Source organism: Amphiprion ocellaris, chromosome 7, assembly GCF_022539595.1.
Source record: "Amphiprion ocellaris isolate individual 3 ecotype Okinawa chromosome 7, ASM2253959v1, whole genome shotgun sequence".
Classification (NCBI taxonomy): Eukaryota; Metazoa; Chordata; class Actinopteri; family Pomacentridae; genus Amphiprion; species Amphiprion ocellaris.
Window position 1 is genome coordinate 8250738 of NC_072772.1, and position 25751 is coordinate 8276488.

Genomic DNA, 25751 nt, shown 5'->3' on the forward strand with positions numbered 1-25751 from the left:
CATTTATCTAACAAAGGTTAGGCTGGCTTCTTTTAAATACTGACAAATTTACGCACGAAAGCTACACACATGTTAGTGTCTGAATAGAGCTGCTGCACTGAAGTGTAGTTCTGGTAAAAGACCCCCCATGCACTCCTCACCTTAAGTATCATCTCTGCACGCGTCATGCCTTTCACCACTATCTTAGTGTAGCTGGCAGGTGCTTTGCGGAGCACCTGGGAACCTATGGACGGCAGATCCAACAGGACTGTCTTCAGGGAGTGTGTGTCAAGGAGGAGCTGGTGGAGTAGTTTACAAGACAGAAATGTAGGCATATAAAATCCTTCATTTGGGATCAAACCAATGCACATAATGCACAATCAGACCGATTAGAGTAAATTAAACTTACCTGTTCAGCTCCCACCATGCTGATAGGCTTACATCTAAACAGGTGGTTGATGAATTTGGGAATGAAAGAGCTAAGGAAAGAAAGAAACGACAAATACATCAACTTTAGGAACCTTAAGCTATTGTTTACAGAAGACTGTGTGAGTTTGTGTGTAATTATGTGTCATACTTTGTGAACTTGATGCAGAACTGCGTGAAGTATTTGCGTGTCGAGGCAAGATTGTCTCTGATGATTGGCACATTTTGTTTAATGTGCATGATAATTGATGTCACATAAGGACTCTGGTCACCCACATGTTCCACACTCTGCCACGGCATCTGAAGCGGAAAGATAAATGTCAGAGAGAGAACTTCAGCACAAGGAATTACACACAAGTAAGATACTATTTGAAATATTTTTTATCATCTGGCTTATGTGATAATCCCTTTAAATACACTACACATTAAAACAAAGACAAATGTTTGATGACTGGCAGCACAGAGACATTCATTAAAAAGCATCTTCTTACATTATCTCTTGAGGGCAAAAAATATAATTTTCATTTAACTTTTGTTAAACAACAATTGTATTAGATTCCAATCGTATATATCATATAGTATAAGCTGAATGCGTGCATGTGTGACTATGCTCAACCTTGCTCATAGCCGTTAGAGCAGGATCGCAGGCTGCATCGAGATCTTGAACAAGCAGCTGGATGCTGTTTGAGATCACACTGTAAAAATATAAAAAGGGACACCAATAAAACATCCTCCTCACATAACAGAAGGTAGCCTCATTCTTATAAGGAAAAAAAGGCTGGTCTGTAGTTGTCACTTACGTGCTGAATGTATCCATCTCTCCAGTCAAATTAATTCTTTCCACCAAGACTTTATCTACTTTCTCCTTTAGCTTCTCTTCCAACTGGAACATGCACAAACCATAACATGAATGCTTACATACACACATAAAAAAGCTCCTTGACTTAGAGTGCATCTGTTTAAACTTAACTTTTAAATTCATATATTTCACAGTTTCAAAAAAGAACAGATAAAACCTGTGAGTTTTTTGAAACATAATTTAACACATGCCGACCTCTTAACTGCTACCATGATAGGCTTTCTATGTATTTCCTAGCAATTAGTCATTGCAGATAAATATCTATTTCAAATCAATTAAAGGCACAAATAATTTATATACATGCCTGTTGTGTGGTAGCCAGACAGTACTCTGCAGTACTAAGAATGCTACAGATCAGGCAGAGCTCATCTACAGTGAACTTTGCTGCTTCAGAACCTTCTTTTTCCTTAAGCAGACTGCTGATGGTGAGACCCCCACTGTTACTGCTGGATCTGGATAGAGATTGAAAAAATAGCAGAAGGAAAAAAGAAACAGTAAAGATAGTAAGAACAGAAAGACAAAATGAAATGATGTTTAATATAAAGATAAGAAAACATTTCTGGCAATATACAGTATGTTTTATGCACATGGTGGTAAGAATTTTGTTGTCATAAGACGATCGCTCTCCCGACGTGCTCTGTCTATATCTCTATAGATTTAAATCTAAGTAGTTAAAAAAAATCTATATATTTTCAAGTGATAGCTATAGTCAGTTTCAGGCATTTTAATCGTTTGTGGCAGGACTTCAGATTGTTTACATCTCAATCATAGATTAGTTTATTTTGTTTAGTTATAGGGTGAAATTGAGAGATCAATGGTTGAGATTAACCTCAAGATCCTGTGTATTGTTCTTCCTAAGACTGGCTGCTGCAGACCCCCTTTGCTACAGAGTTTTAAGAAAAACACTTTGCGGTAGACATATTTTTGAACCACAGGTAAAGAGGACCATTTTTAGTAACAGAGGCACAATGGGTAAAACTACACACAGATGCAAACGTGGGGATGTTGGACCAATTGGGCTCCACTGGCAACCCTGCCATTAATAAACGTCATAACAGAGACATGTGGGTAAAACCACAACATAGTTCAAGCTCCTTTCGAGGGCCCCTTTCAAGACCTCGCAAAACTAATTCACAGCACACCACGCTGGACGGGTGTCTGCATGTGTCTGTAAGCGTATGCACTTGCATACAGACTAAGTGCATCTATGACAGTGCATGTAGACGGCTCAGAATATGGTACACATTAGTCAGCGAACATAAGTGTGTAATTATCCTGCACGCACATCTAAGAGAGAAACAGAACACGCCCCTTGTGTTTGTGTGTACACAACAGCCGGTGATTAGTTTGAATATGGCCAATAAGCCAGAGATGTTTAACTGGTATCATATTAGGCTTTGCCTCAACATAACCAACTCCAGATCTCTCATAGCATGCCATCCTAATCCGTCAAATACAGCGAAGACTGAACATGTTGGTCCCAAACTAAACTCCTAAACAGCCCCAGCACCATACCAAAAGGATGAACAAGCATGGGCGTGACATTCTTGTGTGAAAAATTGATCCCCCAGAAATTTGTGCTTGTGTTTCTGCCTAGAAAAAATCAGATACTTATGGATGGAAGTTGTCAAAATAATACAAATACTACTATTTACTTTGTATTGTATTTCTATTGAAATTTGATGCTTTTTGTGGCATTATAAGCAATTCAAATGTATTTTTATTATCAATATTTCTCTTTTACCAATTTTGGTTTTCAATCAAGTATATGTGAATGTCAAATAATCAATAAGTTGCTTAAGGGACATTTTGAATCTTTGAGTTACGTTCTGGCTGCTAAATCACTATCATGCTTGTGAGTTCACTGAAGCTGAATATTCAAACTTGAGCAAAGAACAAGCAGTGTGACTAAACTTGAGAATGTTCAAACTAACTGCAGTCACTATGGCCCTGTGTGAAAGACCAATATATCTTTCAACAAAGCATATGTATGCCCAACGCAAACATCTCTGGAGGCTTCAGGGTAAGGGTACCATTACTGTGTACTTAATTTGGTGTCAACATATTCCACAACGTTAAAAATGAACATTGTTTAAGTACATTTCTCACTACTTTTTAAATTTGTTACCTCGCTCATTTAACCCTACTGAAGAAGTAAACCTTAAAATACTCTAAGTAAAAAGGCAAAGTTATTTCCTAAATGATCAATTCATTGACAGTTTTGACTTTTTAACAGATTAAAGGGAGTCAGAATTTCTACTGAGACTCTCCCCGTCACCTTACAACAGCCAGTCTGTCTTACAGTGAGCACATTCTGAGCAACTTCAATACTACCTTCAGCAAATGACTGTGGCTGTATGTTGAAGCAAATTCAGAAGCAGCTAAATGATCATGTTTGTGATTTGACAATGCCAATAAAAAGTAATGATGTCATGTGAATGCTGATTTTTACAGTGAATCTCTCTTTGTTACCAGCTGTGATGTGAAGCTGGTATTGTTTCACCACAAACTGTGGTCCTGGTGACACAAACTGTAGAGGAACTACCACAAAGATGGTTTTGAATATTTTGGTAGGTGTATATTTGTCTGTCTGAATGCCTGTCTGTGGATTTTAGTAGATTAGATTTTGTCAAAATAATACCATCACAACTGAAAAAGATTCAGTGAGGAAACTCAAAATGATCAAAATGAAAGGGGATTAATACCACTATGGGGCAAAGGTTACTTACTGAAAATCACCTTTAGCTCCATGCTAATAGCATATCTTAGAGAAATTGCATTTTTAATATAATACTTGTGTTGTAAATGACCAAACCTGAACCAGTCTTACTTGGGCAGGTTGCCAGAGAGAATTTTCCAAGCATACTCTCTGAGGAATTTCTGGAAGATGGTGGTGAGGGCGATCATTGGTTCTCCTGTGCTCAGTTGGGAGCACTGCACCATACACTTCTTGTAATAAACAAAGAGATCAGCACAGCTGGGCAGTACTGCTCCACCCTCCCCGGTGCCTGCCTTGGGGGGTCCTTGTGCTCGGAAATCAGCCACAAATCGGTCAATCAGTTCACCCAGGTTCCTGCAGTGAATCAAACCCACAGAAGTTCACACACATATGGGTGGTTGAATTAGGGGCACATGAAAGGCATTAAATGAATCAAACACAAACATTAAAAACATATGATCGTTCCCTGACCCCACTAAATAAATACAAGGATAAAACAGCAAGCAAAAGGGCAGAGAGCCAGATGGATAAAACTGCAAGAATATTCCAAGCATCAAAATCCTCAGTGCTACAGTCAACAGGTCCACAGCCAGTTGGTGTGGCCCAGTCCTACTGAATCTAGGAACTAAAGCCAAGGACAAAACAAGCAGGCCACTGTTCTCTTCTGTTATGTCCCACTAGGGACAAGCTGATTTGGCCCTTGCCTGTTTAAGGCCTTTGGACTGAACTGAAATGAGGCTGTAGTTGTAGAGTGGGTCAATCCTGTCTCCTTGGACAGACAAACTACATTTAACACTCCAAAGAGCCAAGAGCCAGGCCCTGCATGCAAACTTTGTAGTCCCAGAAATATGTTCAGTTTGAGGATCCATCACCAACACTGAGGGAAGAGAAGGACTGTCAGAGAACTGAAGGGTGGTGGTAAAATAAGAGGAAGGGGAGGTGAAAAACAGGCAGGAAGAGGATAAATAAAGAGAAAACCAGACTGGAAGACAAAGGGATAGAGCTAAAAAAAAATCAAGAACAAGACTGAAAAGAAAGAAAGAATGAAACATAAATTACACAAAAGGAGACTGAAGAAAGGCTACTAAAAAGAAAAAAAATAAAGAGGTGGGAAAGAAAATAGGCAGATCTGCTGTGGCAGCACTTATCCAACCTCCCTCTCTCTTTCTCTCAGTGTCTGTGGTTGTGCAGCTAATGGGAAACATTTCTGCCACAGTGGAGACTAAGGCATGTACAGGAACAAGGGATGGAAAGACAGAAGAGGCAATGAAGTAGAATAGGAGGAGGGGGATCTGATTGATGAGTGGGCAGTGGAAAAACCACACATGTGCCAGCTTTACACACAACCTGCTCCCAATTCTGGGTTTGTGTACCACGACCCAGTGTGATCTTTTCTGCTTCAATGAGTGTGTGTTGCTCACTTGTCTTGGGATTCTATGTAGACATATAGATGAGGTTCAAAGCACTTTGAGACAATGCCATGGAAAGGGTTGTCCGGAGCTTTGGGTTTCCTGGGCTGAAAATGTGAAGAAAAATGTGCTGTCAGTGAGACAAACAACAAGACAATTTATTCAGCCTCAAGAAAACTGTACATCATAGGAACTTCTGACGGTGTCTTTATGTTGCACAAATTATCAGAGGAAGTCAATCCAAGTCAACTCACTTTAGCAAGATCCTCATCTTTGTCTGTGCCCACATCCTCTCCTGGCTCATCCTCCAGAAAGGGGTTAGTTGGGTCTAATGGGCTTTCTGGCCTTTTTTGCTGTACAAATAGAGATATAGCATAACTTCAGTACTAATCACTATCACCCCATTAATAAAGCATTGTCATTAAGACATTCCAAGCGTATGTGTTACATATTTTTGCAATATTATACAATGTCATTTAAAATGAATTCCAGATTTCATCACCTTCTTTCATGTGCGGTTGTAATGAAACTGTACCTCCAATTATAAAATTCCACTCAGCCAAATCCCTGATCAAATTACAGAACTTAACAGGCATGGGTGTAAATTGAACTGAAGACAAAAGGGCCTCTGTGTAGCCTAAACATTATCAGTTCTGAGCAAGGTTGGCCTAGTTGGCTGTAACAGAACTAATCGCATCTCCTATGATCTGTCCGCTCTGTGTGTATCATTTTCATCTCCACATGCCACCATGACCTGGATGAAAAGGTTTATTCAGTCTGTCCCACTTCAAAAGCACTCAATATGTGCAGAAGTGTAGGAAACAATAAGCTATAAATCCGTAGTTTTTATGTAAATGCTACTGTACAAATAAAAACAAAGAATATCAAAGAAACGTTTTGATGCAGTGGGTTTAATCCACATCTGACCAGTTTGCTTAGACTACCGCAAAACTTGCATGAAACTATTTCATCAAGCTGTCACTGAAGAACAGTGTACACATACAGAACATTTTACATGAACTTGCTATATGACAGATCTGGACAAGACATCATGAACCAACAAAGGTGTCAGAGACGGATGTATTTATGTTGCACTTATCATCTATTTTCTTTTCTCAATTTCAATTGTGTTTCTACATTTCAGCTTGAGAAATTTCAAGTACCCGAAGTTAAGAGATTTGTACTGTTAGACATGTATTATGCGTCTGTGTGTGTTTTTCTCACTCCAGGTGTGTCCGTCAAGGTGCATCCCGTGAAGCGTTTGGCCAGTAAACCCTCGAAGTTTGTGGTCCTCTGAATGGCAAACAGAAGCAGTTTCACCTCAATCTCTTTAGCACGTGTTCGCATCACTTTAGCCAGCTCCACCCTATAGGTACGAACACACAAAAACACACAAAACAAACAATTGTGCACAAAGTGTCAATTGTGCATATTACAACAGTCTTTTTAGCAAAATCGTGCTTTGTCAGGAATTTCAGAAATGACACAAAGACTGAGAAGTGTTGGCACTAGGTCACTGCTCATGTAGGCCACTTATGTCAACTGTGCAGAAAATTGTACCAACTTCCACAGTCACACCAGACACGCCATAAGAGCTTAAAGTCCTAACGAGCAAATGCTCAATGTGTACGTGGTTAATCGAATTCAGTTCCTCGTCTTTTTTCCCTTCCCTCCTCTTGTTTTGCACAGACACAGTATTCCATAATTATCATTTATTAGACCAATAATGTACCACAAGAATCCTAGCTTAAGCTTTGTGTCAACACGTCTCTTGCTCATATCATATGTTTTGTGTTTCTGTACCTCGTGATGTGGCAGAACTCCACAGCAATACGCTCTGTCATGCACCACTCCTCAGGAAACATGCGACCGTATTTTTCTTCATAGTCTAACAGTTGCCGTTTGATCCAGGCATAGCGGCGATCGATCTTGTCCAGCCAAGCAACCTGAGAAACAGAGCAGGATATTTCTTAATTAATACTTCCTGTCCCCAATTTCATTTAGGTTATGAGAATAGATTTGGAACCTGCAGTAAGCAAAAAAATCAGTGATATTTTTCTTGCAGCTCTTACTCACATCTTGATTTTCCTGGAAGAGGACCAGATACTCCGAGAGATGCTGCCTGATGAACTTTTTGATGATCTCCTGTTTGATGCGCGGGTCGAGAACATTTGCCACCAGACAGGCATCTCTCAGAACATTACTGGGTCCACCTGGTCTCTGTGTGAATGGATTAGATCATGAATGTAGGCATTTTTTTTTACAGAGTGAAAGAGGAACATCAAAACAGAGATTTTTATATAACACGATTTACCTTTGTTCCCTGAGAGGGGAATGCTTCTTCAAAATCTGCCAGGATCTGAGTCCCCAGCTCGCTCTGTGCTGCCTTTACTCTGGAGATGACAAAAAAAAATATTGTCACTGAACAATTAATTTTTTCAATCAGTCCAGCATGTTACTGTATTGGAATAACATGCGGCAGTTTCTACAAAAGACTGAAGCTTCCTCCAGGGCTTGAGTGTTCTGACACACTGGCCATTGTGGCTGAGATGTTTAATGGCGAATGGCCAGCTAAAAGATTCCTAATCTAATTATTGTCCAAGAACTGAATAGAAAAACACATCAAACATTTAAAGATATCAGCTTTGTATTTACAATTTACTTGCTGGAAACCATAAAGACCAGTGATTTTTTTTGAAGTGTCACAGCACCCACTACTAAATTGCTATGTTATAAAATATTGTGAAAACTCCAAATATGGCCTGAGTGAGTCCAGTCCTTGGGGAGTTTGTGCTCGCACAAAGGTTTCCAGGCCAGGTTAACCAAGGACAGCATCCAAAGCCGTGACAATCATCCAGAATAAACAGGAGAGGGTGGAGAGATATTATCACAGCTAGATTCCAGTCTTCATTTCAATACTAACTAAACATACAAGATCTTTTCAGGTGACTACCTCATGAAGCTCATCGAGAGAATGTCAAGAGTGTGCAAAGCAGAAATCAAAGCAAAGGGTGACTATTTTGAGGAATCTAAAATACAAAATATGTTTTGACTTATTTCACACTTTTTTGTTTATTACGTAATTCCATATGTGTTCATTCATAGTTTTGATGCCTTCAGTAAGAATCTACAATGTAAATAGTCATGAAAATAAAAAAAACTAATTAAATGAGAAGGCGTGTCCAAACTTTTGACTGGTAATGTATATAGTCATGGACAAAATTATTAGACCACTCCTGTTTACTTCAATTTCTTGTTCATTTTAGTGCCTGGTACAACTAAAGGTACATTTGTTTGGACAAATATAATGACAACAACAAAAATAGCTCATGACAGTTTAATTTAACAGCTAATCTCTAGCCATTTTCCATTGTCTCGTTGGAAAATCCAGTCATTGGAGGCAGGAAAGCGTTTTACAGCTGATGGAAGAAGACTGTTTTCAAGAGTAGCCCTGTAGATGACCTGGTACATTTGCCCTTCACACAATTGTATTTGCCCTGTTTCACCCAGACTGAAACAAACCCAGATCATCACTGATCCACCTCCATGTTTTACTGTAGGGGCAGGACATTCTGGTTTGTAGCTTCTCCAGGCTTCCTCCTAACCAGTAAGTTGGCTGGAGTGGGCATCAACTGAAAACTGGATTCATCACTGAAGAGAACCTTAGCCCAATCATCAACAGTCCAATCCTTGTGATCCCCAGCAAAGAGTAACCGGCTTTCCTCTGCCTTTCCTTGATGAAGGGCTTCTTCTGTGCCCTGTGTGATTTCATACCAGTTTCAAGAAGTCACTTTTGAACTGTTCTTGCCAAACAAGTCACATTTTTCCACAGTGCCCACTCATTTTTAAGGTCCCTGGAGGTCTGACGACGATTCCTGACGCAGGAACTGATGAGTGCGCAGTTATCTTGTGGGGTAGAAAGACGTTTCCTGCCGCAACCAGCTAGCAATTTGGCAGTAATGTGCTCGGCTTGTTTTTTCTTGGTGTAATGAGCGGCTGTCTTGCAGATCTTCAGGAGTTTTTTACTACCTGTCTCTCACTCATGTCAATTTCCAGCAATGCCGAGATGGATGCCTTTGTGGCTTCACATAATTCTTTTGTTTTAGGCATTATGTGAGAGCTGACAACCTCTGAGTTGTGGTACGACTTGAATGTCAGCAGGAAACCACTCTAGGCCTTTGCATGTGCAGTGCTGCTGATGACATGAAACGGCCTCTTATATACCCTGAGAATACAATTAAGCTTCAGCATGTCAAATAGGACATAAAGTATTATGGAATCAGCTGCATTTTTTGTTGTGTTCATTGTATTCTTCAGGTAATATACCTTTAGTAGTACCAGGCATTAAAATTAACAAGAAACTGAAGAAAACAAGGGTGGTCTAATAATTTTTTCCTTGACTGTATATATATATATATATATATATATATATATATATATATATATATATATATATATATATATATATATATATATATATATATATATATATATATATACACACACACACACACACACACACAAAAATAAGATGCACACAGTGCAGCTAAGCACAGTCAATCACTGCTTCTCTGTGCTGCAGCTGAGTACTGTGTTTTTTTACATGCAGCAAAGCATTAAGTGATGAGGAGGAAAGGGCTCATTAAAATATAATCAAAGTTGAACTTGTTCAAAGGTGACAGCTGCACTGGCTCCATTTAGTCATGGTTCAAAGTACCTTCTGGACAAAAGATTAATTTCTCAGTGAATTAAATAGAGAGATGTCAAGGAGAGGCTGTTATAAAGCTCTAATGTGAATATTAGCCTGTAACCCGCTTAAAAGTTTTACACTTAGGCAAAGCTTTGCTTGTACAAAAACTAGACATATCATCTTTAGTCCTAATATAATTTAGTAAATCTGTAGATTCTCTGTATCTTTCTATAGTCTATGTCTGCTGTCTGTAACGGTATGGTGGCCGATGTTTAAGTCTGCCCATGTTCCTGAAAGACAGGCTTTGATATTTTCTATTAACCGTTTGCATCCAGCTGTCAGCCCTGCCTTCATATCTTTCCCTTCCCTGTTTCTCCTCTCATCCTTTTCTCCAACAGTCACTTCTTCCACGCAGCTGTTATTTGGTATGAGCACCATCTACCACACCTCAGTCATAACAGAACAGAAGGTCATCCCTTTTTGTTTTTAGGGATCGGCACTGCTTTGAACCTGAATATTAAGCTGGCCAATGTGTCCCAAACTGATTCTGGCATTTTTGGAAAATATTAGTGAAGATGGGAATTTAGTCAGAGCTGTGTGCAACAACAGCGTAACAAAGAACTTCTGTGTGTGTGCGTGTTGTTGTAAATCCTCCTGTGAATTCTTGTGTGTTCAAACAAGACAACATTTAGATATTGGGATGACTGACTCAAGAGTGAACAAACATCAACAAGTGAGCAAATAACTAAAAGTTACATGACTGACAGACATGGTGCAATGTGATAAACCTTACACACACACACACACACACAAGAGGAAGCACATACATAGAAACACAAACACACCCTTAGAAGAGTGTGCCCCTGCTATCTCACAATGCAAGAAATGCAGGCATAATGGGACCCTGTTCAGCAAGTTTCCTTCCTCTGTTTTCCTGTATCTGTGGAATTGTGCATGCATGTAAACAGGACGTGATATGCAAAACACCTCACCAAATACTGTGACCACTTTCCCACAGAAGCTGATGAGCTGTGGAGTATTTCAGCCATAAGGAGGGATGAACCTCTGGCTTTGGGAAATGTGCTTTAGAATTATAGCGCTCACCAAACAACCTACATGAGTTTGAGCAAGGCATTCTCCTTAATGCCCAAGAGTTGTTGCAATGGAGGCACCTTACAGCAGCTTGTATATCACTGGTGAGAGGGTATATATGTGCGTTGTGTTTATGTGTGTCAGAGTGAGTATATTAGTTACCTCTCAGAAAGCTGTCTAATCTGGGGTATGCCCATGTACTTGTGGAAATGTTCAAGTACATTCACCACTCCCTGCAGCAGGTTGGCCACCTCACCATACTGCCTCTTTCTGGTCATGGCTCTGGAGCAAAAAAAAACAAAACACATTCAAGATTTCTAGTATTATATTAATAGTATATTTTTAATAAATATCCATCTTTACATTCCCTACAGATGTAAAGCCAACCACCTCTGTAAATATGTGTATCAACACTAGTCTAGCACCATTCTAGCTGTATCTAACAAACATATTTTACCCACAGAGATTAAGATGCTTAAGCCCCATTTGGGAACAATGTTTCAATCTATCTTTTGTTTCTATCTGAAACAAGATTAAATTCTATAGGACTTTGTCCTTGTTCTGCAAATAAATCACATGCTCCTGCATGCAGTGGAAGCTTTAAAACCTTTTTAGTTTATGATAATATGTATATATTTTGCTCAAAGAGAATCCAACAATTAGCGATGAGCAAGCACTTGGAAACAGTTTATTCTTCCCACTGTTGCTAAATGCTTGCTCAAACGGAATCATTGGAGTTGTTGGGTTTCTCCCTATAATATAATATTGTAAGATCTTCCTTTCACTATATGAAGCATCCCAAGATGACTAATGTTGTGAAATGGTGCTATATAAATAAAATATACTTGAATTGACTACCAGATCCATATTGTGCCAGCATCAACTAATCCCTAATTCCTTAAATTTTGGTCAAATAAGCTTAACAGAAATCTGGAGAAGGTGGTGTTGGTGTTGGATGCGATTGTACCCACTCTAAAGAGTCAACGCCTCCTGCTAGCATGTGTAGGTGGTTCAGGGTGGTGATGGAAGTTGTGAGGTGGCGTTTGGCATGGTCCAACTGCTTTATGTCCCTCGTAATCTCCTTGACCTGTACAAGAACAAGTCAGAGAATTTGTGTAAGCTGCCCAGATGGAGAAAGAAAGAGAAAACAGCATGGAAGGAAGGAGGAGGTGAAGGTACACAGATGGACAACCAAGATGTTCAAAAAGGTAAACAAATATAAGAGAGTGGTGCACTTGATAAAGCAACAGAACAAAGAAATAGAGCAAAATGAACGGTGCAGCTGCTGCTTCTAGAAACAATTTCTCCTACATGCCTCCTAAGGGAGGGTCTACTTGCCAATCCCCCCTCACCACCCAAACCCCATCCTTTCTGTACTCACCCAGCCTACTGACCTTCCTAAGACTCTCACTGACACACGCACAGTGCTCCTCGTAACAGAAACACATGGAAGGTACATTACCTTGACTTTAAATAACTCGCCCCACTGCCTGCTGTTGTAACAGAAGGAGGATAAAGGCTGTATCTTTCCTTGCTGAGGTCATGTTCCTGATGAGCTTCAACTAGGGACTTTTGTGTATACGATTGTGTGTATATGAATGTGTGTGTACCATTTGTTCAGACTTCTCTGCCTTGTCCTTAATGTCTTTGATTTTGCCAAAGAGCTGCTGGATGGCTATCTGAGCCTCCTCCAAAGCCTGCACAAAACCAAACAAAACAAACAGAACAACATTAAATATACAAATATGACATATTTCAGCTACTGTATCAGAAATACCAAAAATGGATACTGTGTTTGAAGAATGTTACGATGTCAAAGCTTGACTGAGTGGACATCAACACAGTTTTCTACCTGTTAGGTGGTCAACCAGTAGATCAATGTAAAATGCAAAATTCTTCACAGTTTAGTGCTTTTGCATGAGGCGCAATACATGTGCATTTGCAGCCATAAATTTTAACATCATCATGCCTTATTCATTACAAATTGTATTTTTACTATACATTCTATGTAGTGTACATTCATAAACTGAGCTGACAGACTCTGTGGATGAAAAAATGTGAATGAGCCAAGCTGACAGATGGACATCAAACTGTATTTGTCTGTATGTACAATAATAAACTTTTGTTTTACAGCTCAGTGTAAGAGATGATCTGGATTTTATGTTAAATATACATGTATTCAAATGCCAGATGCTTTTTTCTTTCAGGCCACAATATAAACAACCCCCAAAAAATCATGAGCATAAAACACACAAAACCTGTCAACAGCAGATGGTGAAAATGGATGTGTTTTTCTTTTAAAAACTGCAGTTGAAATATGAAATCTTCTTGACAGATTTTCGTAAGCAAAAGTAAGCTGTTCCTCCAATAATGTTTTGCGGTTGGGAAGCAGGTGTTGGGTAGAATATCTGTGAGTTATTTGTGGTTGTGGTTGTCTGGGTCAAATTTTTAAGGAATATCTTTTTATCCAGTCTCACAACTGGCTTTGCAACATGTGAAAAATTCTCTTGCTAATGCCCATTCCAAGCTTGAGAATAAGGGGAATGCCAAACGTACTAATTGTGCCTCTAATTGACAAGCTATCTAGATATCTGACACTGATAGATCTTAAGTTGACACACAGGCCATAAGGCTAAGCTCTGAATAGAGGCTGTCACTATAAAGGCTAAAGAGATCATTAGCAGTTTTAACAGCCTATAAAGCCAGGCCAGATTAGATAACATTAGACAGCTACAATTGTAAGATAGCTTTGGTACTATTCTAATATTTCCCCATCATCTGACAGAGCAGCTGTTCTTTGATGGGCCTAAACAGAGACTTTGCTCCGACATCTGATGCCAAGGTAATTGGCTTCATTTGGCTCGATGCTGTGGTGGTAATGCAGACACAACTCTTGACTCTCCACAGACTCTCTCGCACACACTCACACACATATGCACACAAGGAATGCTAACAGCTGGCACCAGCTGTGCAAGGAATTTACCGCTTTTACAAGCACCTCTAAGAAACAAGTGGACAGTGGGTTAGCGAATGCACAGAACTGTGCATGTGCATACACACAAGCGTTAATACAGCTTGCACTGACAGCAGAAGATTAATTTCCCTTCCTGACTGGTGTCAAACAGCAATGATTGGTGACAGTGTCATGAAAACAAGGTCAAGATGGCACCATATGACCAAATTATAAAATGTCAACAAAATCATTTTGGGATTTACCCTACAGAGGGTGTTTGAATCAGAATATTTCAAACTCAGCTACAAGTTCAGCTACTCTATGTAAAATATGATTTTCCATCAAAACAGATTTCCATGGAGGCCAGACGGAGACTCTGGTAGTGACTACCCTTCAGTCAAGATCAGCAAAACTTGCCTCTGTCTTACATGCCTCTTTCTTTCTTTTAATGCTTCATACCACTCTTTGATTGATAAGTGATTGAGTGAATTAACTGAAAAAATGAAGCCAGGTTCAGTGATTATTCTTTGATCTGAAGGTATGGGAGGAAGGGAGTGCTACTGAATCTTTAAAGAGGTTCCCTGGAGGAGTTCTTGAGCAAACAAAGTGCATGCAGAAGAGACCAGGACTTCCAAAGCTGCAATTGCCGCTCATGCAGGCTCAGCTGAGTGAATCTGGCTCACTTCCTAGTGCTCATTTCCGGTATTTAGCCTTGAGGAAAGCTGAGAGAGACCACTGCCCAGCAGGCGCCTCCATGCCAGAGATGTTATCTGCACTAACACAAACACGCACATGCAAACCAGTGTATTCCTAACATGCAACAAGCAGCACATGTTCCATGGCACACATAGGTAGTATTATGGAATTTAGGCAACAAGCACAATCTTTTCAATGTTTGAACATGCTTGGGATGAACTTCACTATTCCTTCTGGCAGATTTCAATATGACTTTTTAAAGCAGAAGGCATATTGAATTGTAGTTCTCAGTTTTAGGCCAAATAAAATAAATCAGATCAACCTAACAGTGCTATTTTAACAGCCGGAACGATGCCCGAGCACAAACCTTCATGTAAACATTTTAAGGGAGACAATTTAGAGAGAAGAGACTAGCTCAGGAAATCACTCCTCTAGTTTAATTTTTTTTTTTTTTTTTTTTTTTACAGCTAAGCCTGACAGAATATAATATCAAAGGCAACACTTTTTTGAAAGAGTAACAGGCTACTATGGTGTTGCTACTATTTTGCTTGATAGTTTAATTTTCCCCTCAGTTCTGGAAAATATAAAATACTGGCACAGTTGGTTTTTGCAGATGATGAAAAAGTCAGATTTAATAGGTTATACCAAAAAAAAAAAAAAATCGCTGAACATAATAGAATCTGCAGAGTGACCCAGATTTTTTTGAAGAGATACAAATATAGAAAAGAGAAAGTTATAAACACTGTAAAACTGTAAATTATGAGACCAAAAAAGACAGTTTAAGGAGCGCAAAAGACAGAGTATAATAGGACTGAGCTTAAAGAAGATGAAAGCATAGAAACTAAAACAAGCTGCAAACAGTCTTGTCTGAGTTAACATTAAATATTTACATTAGGCCATTTCTATAGGAAGACCTCCTGACACTGTGGACATACAGTATAATGGTGTCCACACATGGACACGACACACACTGAAAGAAAACACAGATGTCAGGTTGCCAACCATGCGAGGAGCTCAGCCTCACTACAAGGGTGGAAGAGGGTGTGATTATATACATGTAATGGTTGTACACCGCTGTGCACAGCAGCTTTCTCTGCAGGGTTCTTCCTGCATACAGTAATCTTTAGCACCCCCCCAAACAGGTTTTAGCCAGCACTGACAGAAAATCACCATAGCCAAAATGATAGGAATTAAACATCTAAAAAAAGAAACATGATTAGATTTTTTTTAAAGAGTTTTGTCGATCTCATTTTATTCTAGCATTAGAGACATTTTTGTTCATCAAATGGTCAGAAATAACAGGAAAAATCAATAGATTCTATCAAATAAGGCAATGCAAACACACTGCCTTTACTGTATACAAACTAATCATGCTTGGCTTCGATTTACAGCAGGCAGTAACTGATAACAAATGTTTGGTCTGGTCTGCTAAGTCCATAAATAGGTTCAAGTCAAAATGATATTTTATGCTTCGTTTTCATGACAAAACATGAATGAATCTAAAATAACCTCTTCGATATTGGGCTCAACTGACTGGAGCAGGTGCCTTATTGACATTACCATGACAACGGGCAGGCGAGAAGACACACTGGCAGCTGTCTGTGGCAGAAAACTTGCAGACCACAAGCAGATACAGATATTTTCCGTGTCTATGTTCTGTTGTGTACACAAAGCCAGATTAGGAAGGAAATTCTAACAACATGCCCTCATCATCTTCAGCACATTCGGTAATAGCATCTATAATATTTTGGCCGTATGAAATCATTTGGGTTAGTAGGTTCCTAATAAGCCACAAATGAACACTATCATCATTTCTGCTTAATGCCACAGTTCTTGTCATTATAACTTAATTTGTCTTTTTGTCACTGAACACCGTCTATAACAGTCATTCATACTGTCACCAATTTGGCTTGATTTGACTTGTGGGTGCCTCAGTGTGTTCAGTCTTTCCAGGGTTTTACTGCTGATAGAAAAACTACATGAACTTCATAATGAATCAAGGTTGTTTTTTTAAAAAAAATCTACCAAATACTGATGTTATATATCACTAATATCCTTATGAAACTACATCACCTCTCCAACATTCTCATCAGCATTTTTAAGAGTTGGTATTACCACTCGTGCTGCATGCTGGGGATCAATTCCATGTTTTACGACAGAGCTTTAATGACATTCCCAAGTGTTAGAATAAATTTAGGGACAAGCAATGCAGTAAATTCAATACAGTGTGGGCAAAAAAACAATAGCATGTTAAAGTAACACAGCCATCGCCACACTAAATATCATCTCCAGTAGTCGCCAGACTGTGACCACTAAGACAGTCACATTTCCACATTCTCAGTCAGCAACAATATTACTGTCTGACTCCCTACAGGAAAAAAAACCCAAGGGAAGTTATTCCCCAGAACTCAACATTCTCTCTCTTCCTTACTTGTTCCCTCCATCCTCCTCCATAAATGTTACCATCTTGGGTTTCAACTTGGGGACAGCATTCAGCTCAGTGAGTGAGTTCAGTCAAGAGCAGAAATGAACTAAATTGCTGATCTTGTTATTCTATTGGTGTCTTTATGTTTCAGTCGCCTACTTGAAATGAACACCTCTCCGTCTTTCCGTCTGCCGAAAAGATTTTCCCCCTGGAAATGTTGGAATGGCTCTCAGGGGTTGGAAAAACAAACTAAAATTATTGTGTATGACTGTTTAATGTTATTAGTCTGGAGAGGATTAGAGTGTTTCCGCTACCAAACAGTAGCTAACAAAGAAAGACAGGGCCAGATGCCCCGACGACAATGAACACCTAATCATGTCAGCTGGTCAGAACATACATTTCTCACCCATCAGGTGTCACGTTCCATTTAAACCACAACTCCTTGACAGAGCAAGGACCTGGATTAAATCAGCAGGAGCTGCTCTTTTCCGTCACGCTCCCACAAGAAACGGCAAGGATTCAAAAGCGAGGGTTTTAAAGAAATCTAAGTATTTACATCCAAGAATCTATTTCACAGACGTGTTTTCCGTAAAGAGGGGCAGTTTGAGCTGCGGGAATGGATCTGAGTCATATTGTCCTTTTCCATGGAAGTAATATGGAGAGAGGAAAGAGCAGGAGAGGGGGAGGAGCACAGCTTTCTGGGTTAGCTATAACCAATAGCACCATTCTAAGTTTGGGAGAAGGACGCAAGTTCTAACAACAACTGATGATTACATATATGTTATTAATCTCCCTTGTCTCTCCCACTACAGTATGAGACGTCTACAAGGCCTCCACAATACCGTATAATAAAGCAAGCTGATTTTCTCTCTTAGACCAACACACAAATCAGTCCACCTACGGGGACAATTCCCCTGTCCAGTGTAAATATTCTGCTATTGTAGTCGATCACTATCACTATGACAAAATAATATTATTCAAGGACTTCTTTAAAATGTAAATCTGATACCCAACTAAAACAAAAGCAATGTGTTTTTATTCCAGTCATATTGCCAGAAAGATTATCAAATCATTTTAAGAAAAACAAATTCAAATTCAATCAATTTTATCTAACCAGTACAGTATGTTCCTTTGTGACCTGCAGCTCAACTTACCTGTCGGCCATCCTGACCCACATTGGTTTGGCCTCTCACCACCGTCCTGATGTTGTCATCCAGACGTCTGGCAAATGTGACACAAAAGAGCATTCAAGACAAATTGGGGGTAAAGTACAAGCAAAAAAAAGGGCAAGATTTAACATGAACTCACCGAATCTTCAGACGTATCTTATTCACCACATCATCGATGTTAGCCAAAGACTGAAGGGAAATACAAACGTAGGAAATCAGGGAAACATAAGTTTTTCATGAGTAACACCTTTTACTCAACTATTTTGGCACTTTTTTTGATGGTTTATGTGCGGTTCTGTTTATCCTATATTCTACACAAAACAAACAGCATCTAAATAGAAATACAGATTTTGTTTTATTCCATACATTTGTGCTTAAACAAGCAGATGACTTTGCTTCAGATTTCTGTAAATTTCCTGCAATATATCTACATGTTATATCTGTGGCATGTGTTACCTCTCATCTGCTTTAAGTATTATGCACAATATACAATTAAGTGAAAAGGCATGCACAGCTATGAGCCCTTGTAGAGAATAAAAGCACAAACTATAAGGTTACAGTGACCTCTCATGGAGATTTAATATACATACACAAGTACAATATACAAAGAACTCTGTTGTTGTAGAAAATTAGTAAATAAAATATAAAAATTCTTGACATTTAAATACAATTATACTTTTTTAAGCCAAAGCCCAAGAGGAATGCAGCCAGTTAATTTGAAACACATACTATCTAATTCAACTTTTTGTATGTCTGATTTAATCTTCCAGGGCATGAATGAACATGAATGAATGTTGTTCTACCAGTCTTCTATTAGATTGAAATTGTGACATACTTAACTAAGTCAGACTTTCCACTTTTTTAAAAACTTAAAGCATAACTGTATGATTATCAAGGTGTATTAGGGATCCTTGTCATGTTGCAAAATTCCTCTTCTGCCAAGCTCCTTGAGACTAGTAGTAACCTTTTCATTTAGTGTTTGCTTTCATAGTGCAATCAGTATGAATGTCCCTCAAATACAGCCATTTCTCTCATATTGCCCTCATATCAGCACAATCTCACCTCCAAATTTCACAGAAAACATGATACAGCCCTTGTGTTGGTCCTGGCCAGGCTCACACCAAACATGCTGGACCCCATCTGAGCCAAGCAAATTTGTTTTGGTTTCATCCAACCAAAGACTGTCATGCCAATTTTCATCAGGCTTCTTTTCTTTGGCAATGTTTAATCTGACAGTTTTGAGCCATTTTGTGAGCAGTGGTTTTGTTCTTGGACACCATCGTCATGTACTGTCCTTCACACTGTCATTAACATCAATTTTCCCAGATAATTGTTGCACCAAGTCTGTTATTGTATAGTATAGTTCTTCCTATATCTCCTAAACATTGGTTTTGTGTTTAAGTGTATATGCAGTAGCCTACTGATGTGTTTGCATCCTTTCCCAGTCTGGTTTCTTACTTGTTCAGGCAAGTGGAGCCATGATGCATTAGACACAATCCAGGGCAAAACTGAGACAGTTGTTGTGTTCACATGTTCATTTATACCGTATTCATGCAATTAGCCTTCAGCGGAAATTGACTATTTTTACAATTGTTGCATTGAGATTTAATATAATGCAATCGGTATAGGATGATCCAATTTAGAATTAATTAACATTTTAATGACATTACACTTGGGCGTACTCAGTTTCATCCACATGCCGAATAGAATGTATACAGAATCTATGTATCCCTACATTCACTGGCATGTGCAGTACATTCATACCAAATGAAAACAATCATACATACATTTAATCTATACAAACCATTTCCCCTATGCTATAATGGCTACCTATATTGCTCCTGTTGAATAAAACATACATTCAAATTCAATGTACATGCTGTATAAGGACTTAAAAATTTACGCAATGTCTTTGGAAATTTTGTAAAGTAAGTATTTCGTTAATCAGTGGTAATCAGTCCTTTTACATGACACAGTTAAAAAAAAAACAAAGGCGTTAATATTAAAATTAAAGAAAGCTTCATTTAGCCACTCCAAATTCTGTGGCATTAGATTTCAAGGCTCATGAATACGTGGTCGTACCCAAGCTGCTGTGGCACAGTGTCCTGGGTATGTGAAAGGCCTAAAGTGTAACTCTAAACCAAACACAAATGAAGACATGAACCTGCTCCCGAACCCTGGAATCTAATGTTTCCTACTCTAGGTCCTATTATCATGCATGCTGGTTCATTTTCACACTGCCATCATGTATTGGGACATCTTAGAAGACGTTACATTACAAATCAAAATGTCTGATAGGAAAACGGGCTATTATTTCCTTGCAAGCCACAAGTAACTCCATCCATCCATTATCTATACACCGCTTAATCCTCACTAGGGTCGCGGGGGGGGCTGGAGCCTATCCCAGCTGACTCGGGCGAAGGCAGGGGACACCCTAGACAGGTCGCCAGTCTGTCGCAGGGCCACATACAAAGACGAACAAGCACTCTCACATTCACACCTACGGGCAATTTAGAATAATCAATTAACCTCAGCATATTTTTGGACTGTGGGAGGAAGCCGGAGTACCCGGAGAGAACCCACGCATGCACAGGGAGAACATGCAAACTCCATGCAGAAAGATCCCGGGAAAGCCGGGACGCGAACCAGGGATCTTCTTGCTGCAAGGCGAAAGTGCTAACCACTACGCCACTGTGCAGCCTCGCCACAAGTAACTCTCAAGACAAAACCCGCCAGTTCATTAATCATACTACAACCTATTGCTGGGTCACACTAATAAGGTTATCAGTGTGCATATGTCAGTGTGAGCCTGGCTGTTTGTTTATCACTTCACTGTACCTGCTCGGTGGGGAAAAGTGTGTTGATGTACTCCACAGCATTGAAGTCTGCTCTGTCCAGTGGATCCTGGCTGGGGAAAACCTTATACACAACAGACAAACGACATTTAGTCTGGAAGTCTTTGTTAAGTGGATATTTGATAGTTTACCGTCATGACTATAACAACCCTGTCATGTTGGCCGTTGACCGATTACTAACTTGTACATACGTGTTGCAAAATGAGTCGTGAGTAGCTGATAACACATAAGCTACCCTGACATTCACAACAATGCCTCAGAGGAAGAAGTAAAGACAGCTAGCGTTGCGGTTAACAGATGTACTAACTATGTGCTACGTATTTCGAAGCCAAACACTGTAAATATTGTAGGAAATCCATTGTTTTCTAGCTAGCAGTGTCACATCCAGTGAGTCTCCCCGGTTAGCCTGCTAGCAGCTGTCTGTGCGCTAGCAAGACACTAAAACAATAACGGTTATTTCCTAAAAAGGCAGAAAGAATAAAGTCAAGCGGCTACCTGTTCAATGGCTAGTTGCACCTCTGGTGTTAGGTGCAAAATAGCCTCCAGGTCCTCAGCAAATTCAAATTCTTCTTCCTCCACCATTGTCAAAACAAAACCAAAGCAAACTGCTCTCCGGCATACTACTTCCTGGTGAGAGGGATTCTGGGATTACTCGATGACGTAAAGAAACGTTGCATTTCAGGACGGTCGAAAATCAGTATTTTCCGTTCGGAGGTTGATTACAATATGTTACAGGATAAACCCGTTCAGTCTGGGTAAACTGGGGTAAGATGCTCCTCGAGGTAAGAACACCCCCTCCCTTTGCTAACAGTGGCTTTGCTCATCTGTAAACAGCATTGGAATTTTACTGGTGGGAAGAATTAAGAAGAAATGGATTTGAGGTATGTTCATGTAAAATGTTAACACCACAAAGTCAGCCTCCATTTTTAAAAAATCTAACACAATTTTTTACTGTTTACATGAGAGTCATATGGAGGGTGAGTTTGCATGTTCTCCCTGTGCATGCGTGGGTTTTCTCCGGGTACTCCGGCTTCCTCCCACAGTCCAAAAATATGCTGAGGTTAATTGATCATTCTAAATTGCCCGTAGGTGTGAATGCGAGAGTGATTGTTTGTCTCTGTATGTGGCCCTGCGACAGACTGGCGACCTGTCTAGGGTGTCCCCTGCCTTCACCCTAGTCAGATGGGATAGACTCCAGCCCCCCTGCGACCCTAATGAGGATTAAGGGGTGTATAGATAATGGATGGATGGAGGGTTAGCCTTTAGTTTAAGCAACAATACAACAACAAGCAAATAAATTAAATTTGAAAAAAAAAAATTATTTATTTAGTTTTTAATTTGTCAAAGTGTCAGAGTAAGATTTTTGAGGGAAGCTGACATCTGACATGGGGTAGGAAGCAAACTTTGAAAATCCACTATTTTCAATACTCCAGCCTTGCTAATGTAAGATTTCTGAAAAGTTATCAGTTATTTTAAATTTGTTTTAATTACTTTTAGTTTTATTACTCCACCAAGGAACACGGCAAAGTTATGTGATGATTGGCGTTGGTTTGTCTGTCTGTTACTGACATTACTCAAAAACTAAGAAATGGATTTTCATGAAATTTTCAGGCAAGGTCAGAAATGACACAAGGACTAATTGATTAGATTTTGGTAGTGATGTGGCTTATAGTCTGGATCCATGGATTTGTTCAAGATTTCTGTATTGCGAGATAGAAGCATGGAGTTATTGTAATTATGACTACAATAAACACTACATCAGCTGCCTGCTGACGATCACATGATTGCTATCTTACTACAAATCGACCGCTGCAGACTTCTCTGGACTTATCTGTCAGAAATTATACAAGGAATGAACAGCCTTGGCGGAGTTCTGTGCACTCTGAGAGCTTTTCTAGTTTCAGTAAAGTTAATCTAATGCATAATTAACAAGTTTGCATTGATCAAAAATGACTTATGCGAAAGATTCCCTCCTATATTGGCCCCAGGTCACAGGGGAAGATGCTTCTTTTCAAATAGCAAAGTTGTAGTCATTTATGTTTTGATGACCCTCAAATTTTTTTTTTTACTTAAGCATACTTCTTGTGTACATATGTATTGATATTTAAAATGCATATATTTTATTCTATTCTATTTTGTTCTGTTTGACAGTCAGACAAGTCAGATCCTTCCCCCCCCCGAACAATGCTCATGAATGTTCCAACAAAGCACTGGGCACAACAGATGCTGTAAGCATATGATACTGAAATTATTAGGAGCCAAAATGTGACATTTAGGAGAAGGGAGTCAACAAGTAAGACAAAATGTAAGCTAAGTATTAGGCTACCATTGTTTTAAAATGAAAAACACATCACTGATATGGGCTGACATCATAAATACAATTCTCTATAACAAAAAGAAAAGTAATCTTCATTTTTAGGGCACTTTACGAAATCCACAATACAAAGTGCTTGACATTGGCAACCCAACAACTATATTACATTAGATTCTTAATTGTCACTGTATAGACATGCAATGAAATTTAAGTGCATCATGCTCAATGAATTTATTAAAAGTAGAAAAATCTTAAAAAGTGGAAAATATAAAGTAGAAATATATTAAAAGAAGTATGAAATAGCACAAATACTCTCACACAGACACTATACACAACCACTGTTCACTACACTCACTCTGCTAACAAAGAGAAGTCATAAAATCTTCAGGTTTAATAAGAAGAATGATAAAAAATAAACTATTTAGGGTTCAAATCCAACTTATCATTCAGAACAAGACAAAGAAAGATGTTGTTAGGGAATTAAATTATGTGTTAAAAACATTTTATGATCTTCACAGCTGTATTTCTTCTCGTAATGACATTTTCATACACCAAAACTGCCTCTGCCGTACTTGGAAGAATCTGGCTCATACTACAGAAACATACTGTGGTCGTCTGTAGCACACGCTGTCATTTAAAGAGCAGCAGTGCCTCCTGCTGTTCCAAAAAGATGCAACACACAAACACACATACAGACATGCTCCCATAAGCCCCAGCTTCAAGGCATTGCATTTTTTTTCTTAATTCATAAGAGAGCTTTTTGTACATCTAAGCTGGGCAAGACAGACGAAAGACAAGGAAAGAGGGAAAGCAGCAGAGACGCAATAAAGCAGAAGATGAGAGAAGAGTGAGGGGAAAAGAAGACCAAGTATCAAAAAGCAGAGGGGGATTAAGGAGAAAGAAGAGGACAAAAAGAGAGAAGACAGGCATGGTGGTATAAGGTTTAACTAGAAATTATTGTAAGGATGAAAATCAATCTGGTAGGAAGTAGGTGAAAAAGGAGAGAAAGAGGTAAGGAGATCAGGTGTAATATAGGTCTTCACTGTACCTCTAAGAACAAACAGTCTCCACAATGGTTCATTTTTATAGGTGAAATGTAAGACATGTAATTTAGAGAGTGTGAAATTTATGACTCATAGCATGGAGATGCAAAAATTAATTAACAAATAAGTATTGTCTGACATTTTTAAAGGATGCAGGGATGCAGTGAAATTGCAAAGAAGTGTGAAAGTGGAACAAGACGAGCAATGAGGGCAAGAAGACTGAAGACGTGGCTGTAGAGGAGTGTTAGTGTGGGACAGAGCAGCTGTCATATAAATCTCTGAAGAAACACATCATATTGTGCAACTCACAGAGGTCACAACTAGCACTGCAGACAATCAGTGTGTGGGTGTGAGTCTGTACATGTGAGCATATATTCTATGATAACTGAGATGTGAAAATGTAATGTATTATCAAATCACAGTTTGGTTAAAAGGACAGAAGAAAATGGCTTCTGGGTAATCCAGCTACATGAAAGTGTGTGTGTTTGACAGAGATTGTTGAAAAGCTGAAACTTATTTTAAAAATGTGGAACTGTAGTATCCAACTATATAAGTCAGCAGTTGAAAAAAACAATAAAACATTTCACATAAGTAAATGTGCAAGTACAAGACTGTAAAAATACTGCACTACAAGTAACCGTATTGAAGGAAGAGCTTTTTGGAAAATATTTGTTTTATTGGTGAGCATTCGATAAGAAATTCAATACAATCAATCAATTTAGTTCAGTTGCATCTTATTTATATGGTGTCAAATGACAACATCACTCACCTTAAGGTACTTCTTATAATATTATGAGAGAAATCCACCAATTTCTCATTAAGTGCACATTTGACAACAGCGGAGAGGAAAAACTCCCTTTTTACAAAAGAAAACCACCAACAGAACCAGACCCAGGCTATGTAGTCGTCTGCATCGAACAGTTAGGTGAGAAAAGACCGGAGAGAGAAAAGATGAGAGATTCAACAAACAGTATAAGAATAAACACTGAGCAGGTTGGCGAGTCCAGTATGTCCAGATCAGAAATGTGCAGCTCCAGAGCCAGACGTATCTGCAGGACGGTAGATGCATAGAGAGGACAGAGAGGAGAAAGCACAAACTGCAGGAGAGAGTAGACACAAGGT

The 25751-nt window shown here is 39.1% G+C and overlaps 1 protein-coding gene across 1 annotated transcript in view; it reads right to left on the bottom strand.

Moving 5' to 3' along the window:
• The window catches only part of vps53 (VPS53 subunit of GARP complex), a 28437-nt gene extending 6516 nt beyond the window's left edge, over nt 1-21921 (bottom strand). The window contains exons 1-20 of the mRNA XM_023288520.3: nt 21768-21921; nt 21256-21336; nt 18557-18606; nt 18403-18469; nt 12785-12871; nt 12146-12261; nt 11337-11456; nt 7707-7785; nt 7469-7612; nt 7196-7338; nt 6617-6758; nt 5647-5745; nt 5405-5499; nt 4095-4337; nt 1569-1716; nt 1206-1288; nt 1022-1100; nt 557-705; nt 389-458; nt 141-278 (exon numbers count right to left, since the gene is read on the bottom strand). Coding sequence (XP_023144288.1) covers nt 141-278; nt 389-458; nt 557-705; nt 1022-1100; nt 1206-1288; nt 1569-1716; nt 4095-4337; nt 5405-5499; nt 5647-5745; nt 6617-6758; nt 7196-7338; nt 7469-7612; nt 7707-7785; nt 11337-11456; nt 12146-12261; nt 12785-12871; nt 18403-18469; nt 18557-18606; nt 21256-21336; nt 21768-21854 — 2220 coding nt within the window. The 5' untranslated portion in view covers nt 21855-21921. The remainder of the gene's footprint in view (nt 1-140; nt 279-388; nt 459-556; nt 706-1021; nt 1101-1205; nt 1289-1568; nt 1717-4094; nt 4338-5404; nt 5500-5646; nt 5746-6616; nt 6759-7195; nt 7339-7468; nt 7613-7706; nt 7786-11336; nt 11457-12145; nt 12262-12784; nt 12872-18402; nt 18470-18556; nt 18607-21255; nt 21337-21767) is intronic.
• Between the last annotated feature and the right edge of the window lie 3830 nt (nt 21922-25751).